The following is a 16,163-nucleotide window of genomic DNA, read 5'->3' as shown; positions in this document are numbered from 1 at the left end:
TGAGAAAAAACTAATCCCACTGGATTAGTGGACATAGCTAAACCTCAGGGCAGCTATTGATGATTCGATCGATAAAGTCAGAATTCCAAGATCGAAAGTTTTTCTACCCTTCTTGTAAGGAATTTTGCGAGAAGAACGTGTTTACCCCTGCTCTACGCCTCGCCGTATTTAGTTTGATTCATGTTGGCTCAGCACACGTCGTCAATGTCTGAATTTATGGAACATTTATGTTTCAATTACGTAATGATCAGGTACAATGGGGCCCTTGAACTGTATTCCATTCCTAGCTGTCTCGAATAGATTTATGTAGAGGTTTCAGGTGTATAGCCCTTCACTGTTGGATCGAGAGAAGTAGGACATTTCGTGCCGATCACTGGGAATGTTCAATGGATACTTGATGTTCATTTCGACGCTTATTGTCTGTAAGAGAGAATTATCTTTCTTCTTTCCTGTTTTTGTTACATCAGGAGTGCCCAGGTCAGTCATTTTCGACCGATGTTATTTCTAATATTTATTAATGATGATATGGGTTCTGTCATACGATTCGTCAAATTCTTATTATTCGCTGATGACCTGAAACTTTTCCCTTCGGACGTTTCTTGTTTGCCGTAGGATTCGGAGGCATTGTAGAATTTTGTTGGAATCTCAAAAAGTGCATGTCATTTTCAAGAGTTGAGGGTTCAACACTTACACCTTAAGAGCTTATAGGAGTTGTGAGCGATCTTGGTGTATCTTATAATAGTGACTTATCGTTGAAGCCAGGACTTTGAGGGAGTTTCCACCAGAGCTCTCAAAACTCTTGATTATCTTGTTAGAAACACTTGAGATTCTCAGAAGTAGAGATATTTGTATGTTGTACTTGTGAGACCAACTGTTGAATTCTCGTCCCCTTATACTTTGGTTGATGGACGACTCGAGAGGGTCCAGAATGAATTTCTCAGACATGTTTCGTTCAGGTCTAAGATTGCCCTCTTTAAGTAAGATGTATGGGGTCTTCTGTTTCTCCGGTGTTACTGACTGTCACAGTTCAATTAGAATGTTCCACCGAGATTGATATGACAGACTGAATGTTCGAAGGCGAAAAAGGGCCACATAATATTTTGGAAATATTTCACACTAAAGGCTATAATGATAGTTATTATATGTGTGCTGCTTTTTAAAACAATACTTACATTCAATATTTATACTTTGTTTTACCAAACGTATGAAGATTGTTATGGTGACAGGTAGTTCTTTGATATTCTTCCAGTTTTCTTCTATGGAGATATCATAACAACAATATGATATTATACAGGTTGTTTTATGACGACTCTGGCCATTTCTCGATAAACAGCCTATTTCATAAAAAACTGGGTTTCTCACTTACGCTATCAAAATATATTAGAAATATGTGAAATATACACAGGGTTCTTTGGAGATATTGAATGGAAAGGTAATTACAAACACGGTTTTATGGTTTTCATTCTGTTGCTGTGACTTCTTCATGTGGAAAAAGCAGAAAATATATCCAAAACGATTCTGTATAGGTATATGAAATCCTTAATCCCTCAAAATTTGTACAGTGTGTTTCACGTAAGTGGGTAATCTGTTTTGTGACTTACTCATTGAGGAGCATTTGGAAAATGAAGCATTGAAGTAATATTATTTTTCCAGGATTATTGAAAAGTACCATTCGAAATTAAAATATTCACAGAAAATTTCTGAACATAATTTTCTCTTTTTCCGAAGTACACCCATTTTTAAAGATACACTGACTTCTTAGTCTGCAGAGGTTAATCCAATGCAGACATTTGACCTGGAGTAAATATCCTTGATCAAACGATAAAGGTCATTTCAAGGTCAAGTAGATTTTAATGGGAAATTTTTCTTTACAGAATATTAATCAAATAAAAACCATACCTATTATAGATTTCATAACAAAACACTCTGGTCCTTTGCGGACGAAACGTTAGTTTAACGAAAATAGGGGAGGTGATGAAATAGTTTGGTTTATGGAGATCAAATTTGTCATTGCTGTATCCCGTTACCGAAAATGAATCTACAAAAAGACTCGAAAACAAAGCTATCTTTGCGGTCAAACTTATAATTTCTTCTTCTTGCGACTGTGTGCCCTCCTGTCACTGAAGAGAGCCAACCGTGACCTACAGATCCTTCTACACTTCGGGCATGGATAATCACCAACCAGATCTGGCCGCCGCTGTATTCTTCTCGAGTCTCCATTATAATTGTGGACCAAAGACCTCCACTGTAATCTGTCTAACGCTAGTTGTTCCCAGTTATGATTGGCATTAACTAATTTTAGGGATTGATGCAGTATATCCTTAAGCCGCTTATACTGGCCTCCTGGTTTCCGAGCTCCCTATGTAAATTCGCCATACAGAGCTATTTTGGGAAGTCTTGTGTCTTGCATCCTCTGAATTTTTCCTCTGAATGTGGCCGCTCCATCTGAGTCGGGCCCCACGTTACTCGAGTCTCAATTGTTATACAACTCGCGCTGCAAGACTTCAGCATTTGAAACTTTGTGGTACCATCTGATGTGCATTATTTGTCTTAGATGAAGTTGTTGCGTTTGTTCAAGCTGTTTTATATGTCGCCTATAGGGCTTCCAGCTTCCGCTTCCGTGAAGAAGCGTTGGGAGAACCACTGCTTTGTAAACAGCTGTCTTGGTCTTCTGATTGAGGTCGTGATTCTGAAACACTCTGTGTTTTAGCTTCCAGAATGCCTGTGATGCCGAATTGATACGGTTGTGTATTTCCGTGTCCAGATCAGATTAAGTTTGTATCTTCATTATGATTGCTAATTTTGAAATAGGATTATTTCAACCTATTGTGATTTCTCACAATAAATTTAAGAAAGCGGGATTATAATGAACCGATAATAAGCAAACACTGGCGATTAAAATATTCAAATTAACCGCCATATGATGTTTTCACTAAATAGCTATCATTGAAATTCACAGATTTGGCCATTATTACCATTATTGATATTTTATTCCAGGTTAGACAAGACTACCTCTCTCACCCCCACTTGAGGATAGACCAAGAGGTGGCCGTCCAGCTGTGTTGCCTCGAAATCCGCAAATACTTCAAGGACATGCCCCAGATAGCCCTGGACAAGAAGTCCAACTTCGAATACCTCGAGAAGGAAGTGGGGATGCACAAGTTCGTACCTCAAACAATACTTCACACGATGAAATCGAAATCGTTGCGTAAAAACATTCAGGCTCAGTTCAAAAAGTACGTCGGTCTCAGCGTGGACGAGTGTATGTTAAAGTTCCTGGAGATACTGAAAGTGTACTATCAGTTCGATCAGGAGAAGTTCAAGGTGGAACTGGGCAGCAGCTGGTCGGTGCCGGTTGAGCTGGTGATCGGGCCTGAGGTCGGTATATCGCACATGAACTCCCAGGCGGCGGGAACCACGAAAATCGCGGATTTCGACCAGATCCAGGCCATTCAAACTCTAGTCAGCGATTGCGAGGATCATGCGAAGGCAACGTTGCAGCTCAAGGTGGCCGGGGCGCAGGAGATACTGTTCTTCACGTGTCCCTCTCTGGAGGTTGCCGAAAGCCTGGCCGATCTCATAGATGGTTATTACAGGGTCCAGACTGGCAGTCACAATTCGATCTGGAGCATGAAAGGTATTGTAGCAGTAGACTTGTGTCACTTTGTCATCATTTCGCAGTAGCTTTTTATGAATAAATTTTTCGTACCGTATGCTGTATTAGCTATAGTATAAAATTAATATGTATATACAGGCTGTCCCGGGAGTAACTGTATAGTCCATTCAAGAATGATTGATATCCCTGTAGGCCTTGAAATTCCAGACGCAGCTTAATATCTGATCACAAAACTGTTTGAATATTTCTGTAGTTTCATTCGCAGAACTGGAATATTTAAATATAACCTAGAAAAGTATTTGAAATGAAGAAGTATTCTAATTCACAGCATATTAATCAGCATTCAAAATTCATACAATTATATTTCCAATTTGTTCCATTAAATTAGGGACATAAACAGCAGTCAAAATTCAAATTATCTCAGTGCATAGTCAGTCAGTGCATAGATTCACATATTATAGGTCTATAGATCATTGTTTATTACCAATACCAACCTGAATTCCACAACACAAAATCTTAATTTATGGGCCATTACCAACTTAAATTCGATTTTCCATAGCCACCCAAGATGTCAATCATTCTTGAATGGACTATACATACACTTATCAGAAATAGAATAGGACTAGCTGAGTGCGGATTGACTATAAAACAATAATTTCTGGCTTTCCCCAGAAAGCTACAGGGCGATTTTTGAAATTATAGGCACATGATTTTCAAATGTCTAATGGGTCATTCTCGCATGCGTAATTACTGAATTATCGAACAGTAGCAGTAATAGGTAATATTTCCTTGATGAATTGAACAGAATATATTCAGAGGAATTCATATTTTATCTTGAAGGAGATTTTATTTCTGCCATATATTGTTGGTTCGCAGGTTCGCTATGAGTCACTTCAAATATTAGAAAATTATAATCATTTTCAACACATTCACTGAGTTTTTCTAGGAGATCCTTACGTTTCATATTAATTTACAATTTGCGCGAGATACCTTCGTCCTGTTTAGGTATGTGATTAAATTTTGTTCAATTTAAAAAATTTATGAAAATAAATTTTTAGAAGTGACAACTTTGGGTGGTACCACGTATTTAAGCTTAATTTAAGTTCTTTCTTAGAAGCGAAACAATTATTTGAACTTCGAAATACAAATATTTTTATCTTGAACATTTTAAATGAAGATTATTGTGTACGGCCCTGAAATATTAAAATAATTGATGTGTCAATAACCTCTCAAGTTTCGATAAATTCCGTCGATAAGTTTGACTTTGATGATAGTCTCAGTATTCTCATGAATTTCGAAAATCACTTGTAGCTTTCTGGGGGAAGCCAGAAATGGATTTTTATAGTCAAACTGTACTCAGCTAATACTACGCTATATTTGATAAGAGTATGTACAGTAAAATAGAATGAATTATTAATTAAGAACTTATCGGAGAGTACATGCATAAAATATATCACCCAGTTATTTAACAGGAGGAATATCTATACTTGAGGAAAATCAAGAATTACAATGAGGATATCTTAATTCATTATTTTCATTCCTGGGTTCTTATGTCATTTCTTATGTCCCTCCTCGCATGCGCCAGGGAGAGGTAATAGAGCTAGAACTTGATGCCTGCTAGATGTCACTGGGCCATTATTAATACTTCCAAGCCTTTACTAGCATTTAATCAGAGTCGGTGGCTTCCAAACCGTTCTCCACTTAGGTGCTCTGATGAGGTCGAATAAGAACGAAACTATATGGTCAGCATATGCTCTTCGATGAAATGGTCTTTTCGTTCTGAGTGATAACAACACGATTCTTATCGTAACATTGGTTGATTTTTATATCAACTGCTGTCATTTGTCTGAATTGAATTCGATTATTATAATAAAGTTTCAAAACTCGAATTTCCAACTGTCGTGCTACAAAATTTAACAAAATAGTAACTCGTGTTTTATGACAGAATTCTTGGTAGTTAGAAGAACACAAGCGCCTGCGTTCGAATTGTTTTTTTTTTAACTGTCTTTGATTTAATGAAATTATGCAAAGTTGAAGAATACACTATACACTATAGGTATAAAATTATACTCAGAAAATCTTAAGAGTCCTCTGCGAATGGCGGCTAATGTTATCTTTTTTTAAATTTAGCATTAAAGATTTTTATGTTTGTACGGCATAAATAATAACCCACTTTCTCTAAAGGAAAACAATCACAGAATTTGGATTCTTGACGTCTTTACTCATTGCAAAAACATTTTTTTCGGGATGTGCTTTTTTGCTTGAATCAATTGTTATGTCTTTTCCAGAGCTCTCTAGCTTTTCATCGAACAAATTTTAAATGGGATAGAGCAATCTGTTAATCTCCAAAGCATTATTGGCGACTGTGTTGTTGAGTGGTAATTGAGGTAGTTTCCTTCACTACCAGAACCACCGAAAAACCTCAAAAAACCACTATTTTGCCTCTTTGAACATTATTTTTTGTTGCCCGAATCCCCAAATAATTCGATCGTAGATATAGCTGTAGAGCTCTCAATTGTCGTCTAATAAACAATACCACGAAGTTATCAATTATTCGAGAGAAGAAACTTTAGAAGCTTCAGTAAGAATACGATGAAGGGTAGCTGTTCTCAATTCAAATTCTTAAGTCATGGTACAGTCCACTGCTAGGAATTACACACTCTTCGCCGATAATTGCTTCGATTTAGTGTATTGGCTATTCAGCGAATCTGCATCGGAAAATAAATCTTGTCCTGTTATTGTTTATTTGTCAGTTCTTACACAAAGTTAGGTAATTCAATCACGAATACCCAAAGTTTGCTATTATGAAGAATAGTGGTTTTGAGAATAGAAGTGATTTATTTATCAAAAATCTAAATGAAATTACAAATGTATGTGTTCCACTTTCCGAAAAAAATACATTTCCAATTATGGGTCAAATGACATCCCGATTGCTGGTTTTTCTCAATCAATTCTAGATTCACATAATATGAATGCTATGGAAATGCATCTTCATTTTGGCCATGTCATGAAGATATTACGTGCAATTATGCGAACTCTGACAATGTGGTATAAGAATATATATATACACACGGGTTTTGAGATTTGTGTCGTCTTTTATAAGAGTCTTAATTATTCTCACCTATCGTTTGGTTTTGAATGCCATTTTATAGCATGCCATGTGTCATTTCACTTTTTTTGATTCATATTTTCTTTTTCTTTCCAAGCAACTGTTTGGAAACAGTTTCCTTGTCCTTGTAAAGGTTAGTAATTCTGTTAAGTTATCAACCTGGTATTATTATATAGCATATAATAGAATGTAGATTGTTAATTGAAAATACTATGTATTATATATTAATAGGCTGAAACAAATGATTCAAGTTCTTATTTCTGCTTTCAGATTCTCATTCATCAAAGCATAAAAGTGGTAGTAAAGGAATCAATGCTGATAATCCAACTGGAACTATGCTTTCAGAGGATTATGCTGAGATTGTTGACGAAGAAGGAGACTATTCAACGCCTGCAAGTAAGTATTTTGCCTCGTATTTCGCTCTCTTAATACAATATCATATTCGAAGGAATAATTGGAGATGTGTCCATTCATTGATTGATTTGTGTATTAGCTATTGTTAATAATATTCATATCATGCAGATCTACAAATCCTATCAAAGGAAATAATTTTATTCCGTTGCTGATAAATTCAAATTAGAAGTTTCCTTGAGAATTGGTGATTGAACTTCATCAAATAATGATGTAAATGGGCGGAAATGAAAAAACTTGCATAAAATTATCAGAATATATATCAATTGGTAGTAATTATTTCCTCTAGAGATGTCTGTATCAAAATAATAATCTCTAGATCACTTTGCGTTTATGTGTGCCAAAGTTACAAATAAATGAAATCCATCCGTTTATTCTCATGAAATTTTGTTCATAGAATATTTAGGTACCAATGTGTAGACAATCGTAAGTGTAGCTGTTGTAATCTTTTGGAAAAAAATCCCTTCAAATTTCATCATCGAATGTGATGAACATTTTCTTTTGTAAAAATTTGAGCGTTCCTGATGGTGTAGAAAAAATATATGAGAGCCTTAGTGGCTTAATGTTCGAAAAATATGAGCATTTTATGCAACAATGCATATGCATTCTGAAACACTCGGTATGAACCAAACATAGCAGCGAATTTCGTGTTTGGCCATCATAGATCATGGGAAGTTGAAAAAGAAAAGGTGAAAAGTTGTTCCAAATTTCACCCGACTGTTAGTTTCCCCAAGAATCATTCGAAATTTCCACAAGCCAATAATGATGAAAAAACGTTGGCAAGAACAAAATATGGTCTGTTTAGTGTGCCCAAACTAAAATTGGGTAATCAGAAATATAAACCGACGTTTTTCAGCATTTATACTCAATTTGGTTTTATGAGGGAAAATGAATTTATCCCATACTGAATGGAATTGTAACACCTACGAAATTGCAATAAAAAAATGTCAACTTGTAGGAAGTATTATTTTATTAAAACATTATTTTGAGTCTGCTATCAACAGTCAAACCGAATACATTATGTCCACCTGTATTCCCTTTTATAGAAATTAAACTACGTTATTTCATTACAGCCAAAAATTACGAGTTGGATAGAAGTCGGCTAGAGTTGGGAGAAATCCTGGGCGAAGGACAATTTGGAGATGTCCATAACGGTACGTTCGTTGGCAAGGACGGCAACTTAATTCCCGTGGCTGTGAAAACTTGTAAGGGTGATGCCGATCTTGCAACAACTGAGAAGTTCCTTGAAGAAGCATGTGAGTATTAAGACACTTCACACTTCTGATCTTTTTCGCCGAAATGTGGGATTCTAAATTGAATTTTTATACAAATCCAAATATGGACCCGTCCGAATTTGATGAGCAGTGCTGATTCATACACTAGATCCGATTCCGTATGACAGTATGAGTTAATGTTAATTATGCGGTATTTCTATATGGTAACCATGAATTGGGATAGCCAAAAATTTCCAAATATTTGCTGATGTTGGATTCACAGCCAGAAGTCCCTATCCTTGTTCCGTATGTTGCTGAAGCCGGATATTTATTTCACAATCCCTTCTTTATTGTATAGTACGTATAGTTAAAATCACCTTTATTTTCTTGAAAAATGAAGATGCTCTACCAAGGCCTATATTTTGAAACAAACTGTTTTCATTTAGTTTAGAGTACCATCTTATTACTCGTTTCCAAATTCCACAGATATCATGCAGAAGTTTGACCATCCCCACATAATCAAACTGATTGGCATCTGTTCCGCATCGCCGGTATGGATCGTGATGGAACTGGCTCGCCTAGGCGAACTCAGATCCTATCTTCAGAACAACAAGAGCCGCCTAGATCTAGCTACTCTGTTGCAGTACGCATTCCAATTGTCCACAGCTTTAAGTTATTTAGAATCTAAGAAATACGTTCATCGTGACATAGCAGCTAGAAATGTCTTAGTCAGTAGTCATATGTGTGTGAAATTGGCCGACTTCGGTCTGTCAAGGTGGATGGGCGACGACCAAAGTTATTACAAGGCTTCCAAAGGAAAATTGCCCATTAAATGGATGAGTCCAGAGAGCATCAACTTCAGAAGGTTCACGACTGCCAGTGACGTCTGGATGTTTGGTGAGTGAAGACATGAACTTAAAGACTGAGTAGTACTGATTCAGATAGGTACCGCAAGATTATCACCTTGTCTTTCGTTATCAGATGATATATGAAATAATCTATGATATATGTCTTTTAGGTGTATGTATGTGGGAGATCTTGATGTTAGGCGTCAAACCATTCCAAGGTATCAAAAATAATGATGTCATAGGAAAAATAGAAAACGGGGAACGATTACCATTACCTACGAATTGTCCACCTAGATTATACTCACTAATGTCTCAATGCTGGGCTTATGAACCAAGCAAAAGACCTAGCTTTAAAGAAATAAAGGAAATTCTTCAGTAAGTTATATAAATACAATGCGATAAGAAAAATTTCAAACATACAATGATATTGCAGGGGAATACTCATGGAAGAGAGATCTTGTCAGCAAGAAACTTTAAGAAGGGAAAATAGGAAATTGGCAGCTATGTCTTGGGGGCCCACAGACGATCTACCACCTCCAAAGCCGCTGAGGTACCCAATGCAAGGTAGCTCAAATAATCCATTTTTTTGTCCAGTCATTAATCGTTCCTTCAATTTCAGGAGAAATATCCTCTTCTCTAGCCTCTTTGGATGTGGAAGAACCGGTTGGACCACAAACATACATCATAGCTCAAAACCCCGAAGTATTAGCCCACCTTATGAAGGAGAATGAAAATAGGGGACTTACACCTGCAGCTTACACTACACCAGCCTCGGTATTTAACACAGTAGCTGTAGTTTTCGAGAAAAAAGAAGATATTTCTGAACCCATCCTTAAAACCACACCAATTCCTGTTCAAAACCTGCACAAATTAGATCCCGAAGTCCCTCATGATGAGAAACCTAAAACGGGTACTCTAGAAAGAACACCGTCGCGTTCTGGAAGTACTGGAAGCGCAACCCCAAGCATGGGGTCTCTTGAGAGGAGGGTATCTACAAAGCCAGAAAACACATCTCCAAAGATGAATTCTCTGGAGAGAAATACCCACTTGGTACACAGTAGTCATAGCAGCCTGGATAAATCTGGGATGTTCAGTCCGAAATTAGGTTCGTTGGAACGTAAAAATAAGACGGGGTCACCCAAAATGGGGTCCCTAGAGAGAACCCACAGTTATACCCCCAGTATGACACCCAGAATGGGTTCGTTAGAGAGAAACGCCCATATCTCTTATCCGGAATATTTCCCTAACTATCACCCCGAGCCAACAATGTATCAATTCAACGATAAATCTAAAGATATTCAACAAGTTGAAGAAAGTATCTACGATTTTGGAGGGGCAGATGTCAAAAGCTGCGCGCATAAGCAGCAATTTTACGTGCAGAAACAAGAAAAGATGCAAGAACAAAGAATACAGGTTCGAGTCAAGCACGGCTTGAGTTCGAAGTTTTTGTTTCCTGCATCGTGCGAGAGTTTTTTCTTTTTATTATTTCGAATATTAGAAGCATGAAATTCTAGCACGGCATGTACCTACTAAGTCTATTCATTTTGCACGTTCTTATTTGGTTGATTAGAGCATGTCGTACTATTTGGTTGGAATGATAATGGTTCGTTTTTGTCGTTTTCGAGTTAGGTTAAATAATTATATTCATTTGAATTTTGAATATTTACTACACACCTTCTCTTTTCCTGTCATATATTTCCATATATTGACCCTCCATCAATTTTGCACCCCAAACTTCCCATCACTCAATTTGTGAACTGCCTCAACTCTACACATGTGTAGTTTTGTAGTTTTTGTATAGATCCTAGAATATCATGATAACTTACGTGTTAATGCGGTTTATCCTTTTCCAGCCCAATCAATCACTTTATGGAAATCAGTTGTTAGAATCTCATCGATATCACCCTGGAAATGTTTCCAGTTTTAGTCATCACGTCTTGGATCAGAGATTAAGGCAGCAACAGTTGGAATCGGAAGAAGATTCCAGGTGGTTAGCCGAGTCAGAAAGTAGTCTGGTAGGTTCTTATCTGTATTTAGATGTGTAAGGTCTGAGTAGACGTAATACTGAATTGGTATCCATACTCAAAGGCAGAATATGTAAATTCTTGAATTGAGATACATAATCCTGGATCGAAACGATTTTTTATCCTCAATTTTCAGTTTTTTACCTCCAAGAGGTTGAGTTGAGGATTTTCGAAACTGAAATGAGTTCGAAAAAGTGAGTAAAAAGGCACGGGAGTGATTCTGCGACTGTTGAATTTCAGGAGCGAAGTGTTTCGACTGAATTTTCCAATAAAAAAAATATATTTTTATTGGAAAATACTGTCGAAACACTTCGCCCCTGAAATTCAACAGTGACAACCCTGTGTCCAGCGGAGATGCATTTGGTGCGTTGCGTGTTAGCATCGGACCAATTTTTGTATTGCCATTATATGTATTTGGAAAACGAGTTAGTTACTCGGATAACGGATCAATGGAAAGTAATGGAACTGTTCAGCTTAAGCGCGTTTTGCGACAAACTTGCACGCGGATAAAATATCACAACGCACCTCATGTTGTTAGTCTAGTTGAAACTACTTCTCTGCTTCTCATTACTATAAAATTGTGTTTATCCACGATCGATACATAAAATGATCATAAAAATGCGATTGGAACAATGTATTGTAATATACAAAAGAGTGTATGTTTAAAGAGAAATTTTTTAGTTCTTCTGTTAGGTATACACCGCATTTGCCTGAAGATGACCCCAATCTTCATTTCGAAAATCTATTATTCACCTGTGAGAAACATCACAGAATAGTTGGAAGCCAACTGCGATGTTTCAATAATTCATAAAGCCTCCTCACATTTCAGTTATCTCCATTGAATATGATAGATATCACATTCTGCAAAAAAATCTACCTTTGTATTAGTGAGATAATCGAACTGTTTATTTTGATAAGAGCGAAAAAACCGAAGTGAATGTGAGTTAGCTTGACGATTTTTCGAAACGTATCGAGATAACGCTATTATATCCAGTGTGATTGTAGAACTGTCGAAATATCTTTGGTGGTGACATTTTTTTTTCTTACAGAAGAAACGTCTGAGTATAAGTGCGCCAACAGGTGATCAAGATTTCCAAGGCGATCTTGCGCAATCCCTAACATCCCTTCCTACTAGTCCAATCTGCATGAATTATAGCAGCTCCTCCCAGGCTTCGTATCAGTTGACTGAAAGCCTTGGAAGTATGTCTTTGAGCGGAAATGGATTGCAAAGTGGTACAGGATCTCAATGTAGTAGTAAGAGTCACTCTCCGGCAGGATCACTTACAAGTACCATGACCCTAATAACTAAGCAGGAGAGGAGTGCTACACCCCAGAGTGGATCAGAAGGAAGTGATACAGAAAAGGCAAAGGTAGGCAGAAACTGAATCATAATACTGATGGAAGCTTTCGGTCGATTACTCACCTTAAAACATATTTTAAATCTGTAAATATTTTAGGATTGTAAATATCTGATAGATGACGATCACAACCAGTGGTTTCATATTGGTTTAATTCAGTGCAATTTGTTGATACGTACGTTGGGGATCGTTGATAATTGCAGCATAGTTTTCATATTCGTTTTATATCTGTTTTTCTTATCATTCAAACTCGAATTCAAAAAGTTTGATCGAGGAATCAACCCTTCATCCACATCGAATGTTTCCAGTCTGTAACACAGATTATGCGTCTATATAAAATCAATGTGAATTCCTAATTCTTCAAGATATTCAGAAATTCAAAGGTTCCAAATTTCCATCTCTATAATCTTCGATGCAGCTGAAAAAAAGGTTAAAGACTTGTGCAGCATATTTTTCATAACCTCGTACGAAAGGCTGAGGTAAATTCTGTCCTGATTTGATGGTAGGACGAAAAAAACGAATCTACTGCCCCTTCCCCAACACAAAAGGCTTTTATATTGTTATAATTTACGAAATATTCCTTTCAGAAAGTGACTCCTACTCCAACTGCTGATCTGGACAGAACTAACGACAAAGTGTACGATAGTACTACGCAGGTTGTGAAAGCTATAATGTCATTATCACAAGGAGTCCAGAAAGCCTATGCTGATCAGTATTTGGATTTGGTGAAGAAGGTTGGATTGGAATTGAAATCGTTACTGACGAGTGTAGATGAGATTGTGGTATCCTTTCCGGTTTCTGCCCAAAGGGAAGTGGAAATGGCACATAAAGTGTTATCCAAGGATATGGCTGAACTTGTGAATACTATGAGGCTGGCGCAACAGTACAGTAATACTACGTTAGACACGGAGTACAGGAAGTAAGTAGCGAACAGCATCAACTCGAATTTATTCATAATCCAAATTTTTTTGCATTTTAACCTTTTACGTATGAGAAAGAACATTGGCGTGTTATTGTGTTGTATAAGATTATGTTGTTTCCCAGGCAGAACATTAGGCATTTAGTTGTCTCATGAAAGATGATATGCGGTAATAATTTCACGATATTCATACTCACTAGATGTAGCAGTATCAGGTCCTTCACGAATCCATGTCCAAAAAACATTGTTTATATTCCGGTTTTCCGGAATCAGGAGAGTCAAATAAATTATTTTTTTATCAAAACGTTTGAGATTCAACTTGAACTCAAACGCTAACATTACATTATTTTACAGGGGTATGCTGGGAGCTGCTCATGTGTTAGCTATGGATTCAAAGAACCTCTTAGATGTAGTAGATGCTATAAGGATACGTTACCCACATATAAACGAAAATATATTCAAAGCCAAAAATTGTATTTCGGAAGCCGAAGAAATGTGTAGTAGTTCTACGGAACCATCCGAAAAGCAAGATATGACAAAATCTACAGATAATTCACTTGATTACCCAGATTTACCTAGTTCACCAAAAGCAGTATCTTGTACCTTTGTTCCCATGCATTCTCATACTCAAACCTCCTCAACCTCTTCTAGTTTGAATTTGGGACATGCATTAGACAGTTAGTAAAAATAAGTATAAATGTGTGGAAAATTCAAACAATAACTGCAGCTTCAAAAAATCGAACATTTCGAAGGAATAAGGGCTTGATATCAGTATCCAAATTTTTATTGGAAATATTTCATTTATTGCTGCCGGAATTGTAAGATGAATATAATATCTACTTTCAAAAATAGATTTTTAAACTGATTTAGGAATGCCTACCGCACTAGAAGTTAGCGTTGGATATCATATCATCATTGAAGATCAGAGTTCATCATATTTTGAATTTGAAAATCTGTCTTTCAGGAGAGTTATTTGTCAATGGAGTCTGGTCTTTTCATATCATTGCTTCCGTTGATATTTTATCAAGGCAAAATTATGATGTATCACAAATTTATTTTCGAACTCTTTGTATATGCTCATTGGATACTATATCTCCAATACTATGGTTTGATGCTAATTATCTGTTTAAATTAAATCTATTGTATACCTCAACCTGAATAAATATGAAACATATTTGAAGGCTTTCTTCAGTATGATCAGCATTGTAAAAATTCTTAATTTTTATTGAAGTTAAGTTCATCATGTTTCCATGAAATTATATTAATGAATCATTCAACTGAAAGCCTTCCCTAGTATTGGGTTAACTCCCATCTTGAACAAATATTTATTCAAACCTTTTGTGTTTCTAAGACTGCATAGGATATTTCTTTTATGTATAAGGCTTGAAAAGTGGCATTCTTTATCAACATACCACAATATTCCTTCTTATTATTGCTGTAGTATGATGATTGTATATGAGAAGGTTTAGTTTTAATGGAGTGGACAAGTTTATTTAAATTCTTGAGAAGAATGTCCGATAAGTGTTGATTTGATGATGAGGAAATTTTGTATATTTATATTTTTTTGTATGATATGTAAATGTTTTTGTTTTTGTTCCGAGCTTATTGAATAAAACTAGTGAATTTTGATTGTGTTTCAAATATTTCCTTATCAAGAGTCCTCTTCCGCATAACTAAACATCATCAGTACATATTTTTAAAATAAAGTCCTCTGCTCGCGATAAACTCGAGAGATATTGAATTTCCATGCGATTTTCATAAAAGCACAAAATGATTGAAGGGGACGGTTTAGGTGAATACTTTATTAAGGTCTTTGTGCGGAATATGACGATAATTATTAAAAATATAAAGTAATTTCTGTACTGTCTTTTATGGCCTACGCTGAGAGAACTATAAGAGATAAAGAAAAATATTATCTACTACAACTTTGGAGAGCTCGAAAAGTACTACAAGAAAGTCCGCGATGTCATATAACTAACGTTCTAATGTAACTTGCAGTTGTAACGTTGTAAATTATATTCGAAATATTGCTCCATTTGAAAAGGTCTCTTAACTGTCCAGAAATGAATCAATATACAAATAAATGTGACCTTCATTTTCGGCATTTATACCTGATGAAAAATGCCCACAAGCATATTTTTCAACGAATATTTCGCGAGAAATAACAGGTTGAAAAAAAGCATTATTAGACAGTGGCGTATATAGCTAATAATTTCGGGGGGGTGGCCAAGACGCTTACCGCATCGAATGTAATATAAGGTTAGATAATTTTTTTTGGGGATGGAGATCCGAAGGATAATTTTGCGCCTTTGTAGATAATATTCATTTGGGAGGGTGGGGGGGGTAGCGGACTTAAAAAGTTGGACGCTATCTAATGAATATATGAACGTTTTGTGAAATAAAAGTAATCTTCATATTTTCTCGTATAATGCGCAGTTCTCGAGTTATTTGATGTTCAAAAATAAAAAAGAATCTGTGAAATTTGAAAATTTATGTTCTTTGACCAGATGCAACTCCACAGATGATTAGTGTCACATATTTAGCTGGTTATTCTGAAGGTAATTTTGTTTTATCCAGGTTGCCTGGCACTGCAGATCTATCAGACTTCCTGTGAAAAAGTTGATGAACAACAATTTCACCGAAGCAAAAATATTAGGGCAAATA

The 16,163-nt window shown here is 36.2% G+C and overlaps 1 protein-coding gene across 1 annotated transcript in view; it reads left to right on the top strand.

The window, feature by feature from the left end:
* Nucleotides 1-15,128, top strand: part of LOC123308623 (focal adhesion kinase 1-like) — a 70,566-nt gene extending 55,438 nt beyond the window's left edge. Inside the window, exons 6-17 of the mRNA XM_044891371.1 lie at nucleotides 2,998-3,637; nucleotides 6,823-6,858; nucleotides 6,996-7,121; nucleotides 8,210-8,392; nucleotides 8,837-9,247; nucleotides 9,369-9,573; nucleotides 9,632-9,762; nucleotides 9,818-10,611; nucleotides 11,052-11,213; nucleotides 12,272-12,592; nucleotides 13,168-13,499; nucleotides 13,854-15,128. Coding sequence (XP_044747306.1) covers nucleotides 2,998-3,637; nucleotides 6,823-6,858; nucleotides 6,996-7,121; nucleotides 8,210-8,392; nucleotides 8,837-9,247; nucleotides 9,369-9,573; nucleotides 9,632-9,762; nucleotides 9,818-10,611; nucleotides 11,052-11,213; nucleotides 12,272-12,592; nucleotides 13,168-13,499; nucleotides 13,854-14,181 — 3,669 coding nt within the window. The 3' untranslated portion in view covers nucleotides 14,182-15,128. The remainder of the gene's footprint in view (nucleotides 1-2,997; nucleotides 3,638-6,822; nucleotides 6,859-6,995; nucleotides 7,122-8,209; nucleotides 8,393-8,836; nucleotides 9,248-9,368; nucleotides 9,574-9,631; nucleotides 9,763-9,817; nucleotides 10,612-11,051; nucleotides 11,214-12,271; nucleotides 12,593-13,167; nucleotides 13,500-13,853) is intronic.
* Nucleotides 15,129-16,163: the final 1,035 nt, after the last annotated feature.

The sequence above is a fragment of the Coccinella septempunctata genome, chromosome 2 (genome assembly GCF_907165205.1).
Source record: "Coccinella septempunctata chromosome 2, icCocSept1.1, whole genome shotgun sequence".
Classification (NCBI taxonomy): domain Eukaryota; kingdom Metazoa; phylum Arthropoda; class Insecta; order Coleoptera; family Coccinellidae; genus Coccinella; species Coccinella septempunctata.
The sequence above is the reverse complement of the archived record's forward strand: the minus strand, read 5'-3'. Positions and strand labels throughout refer to the sequence as shown.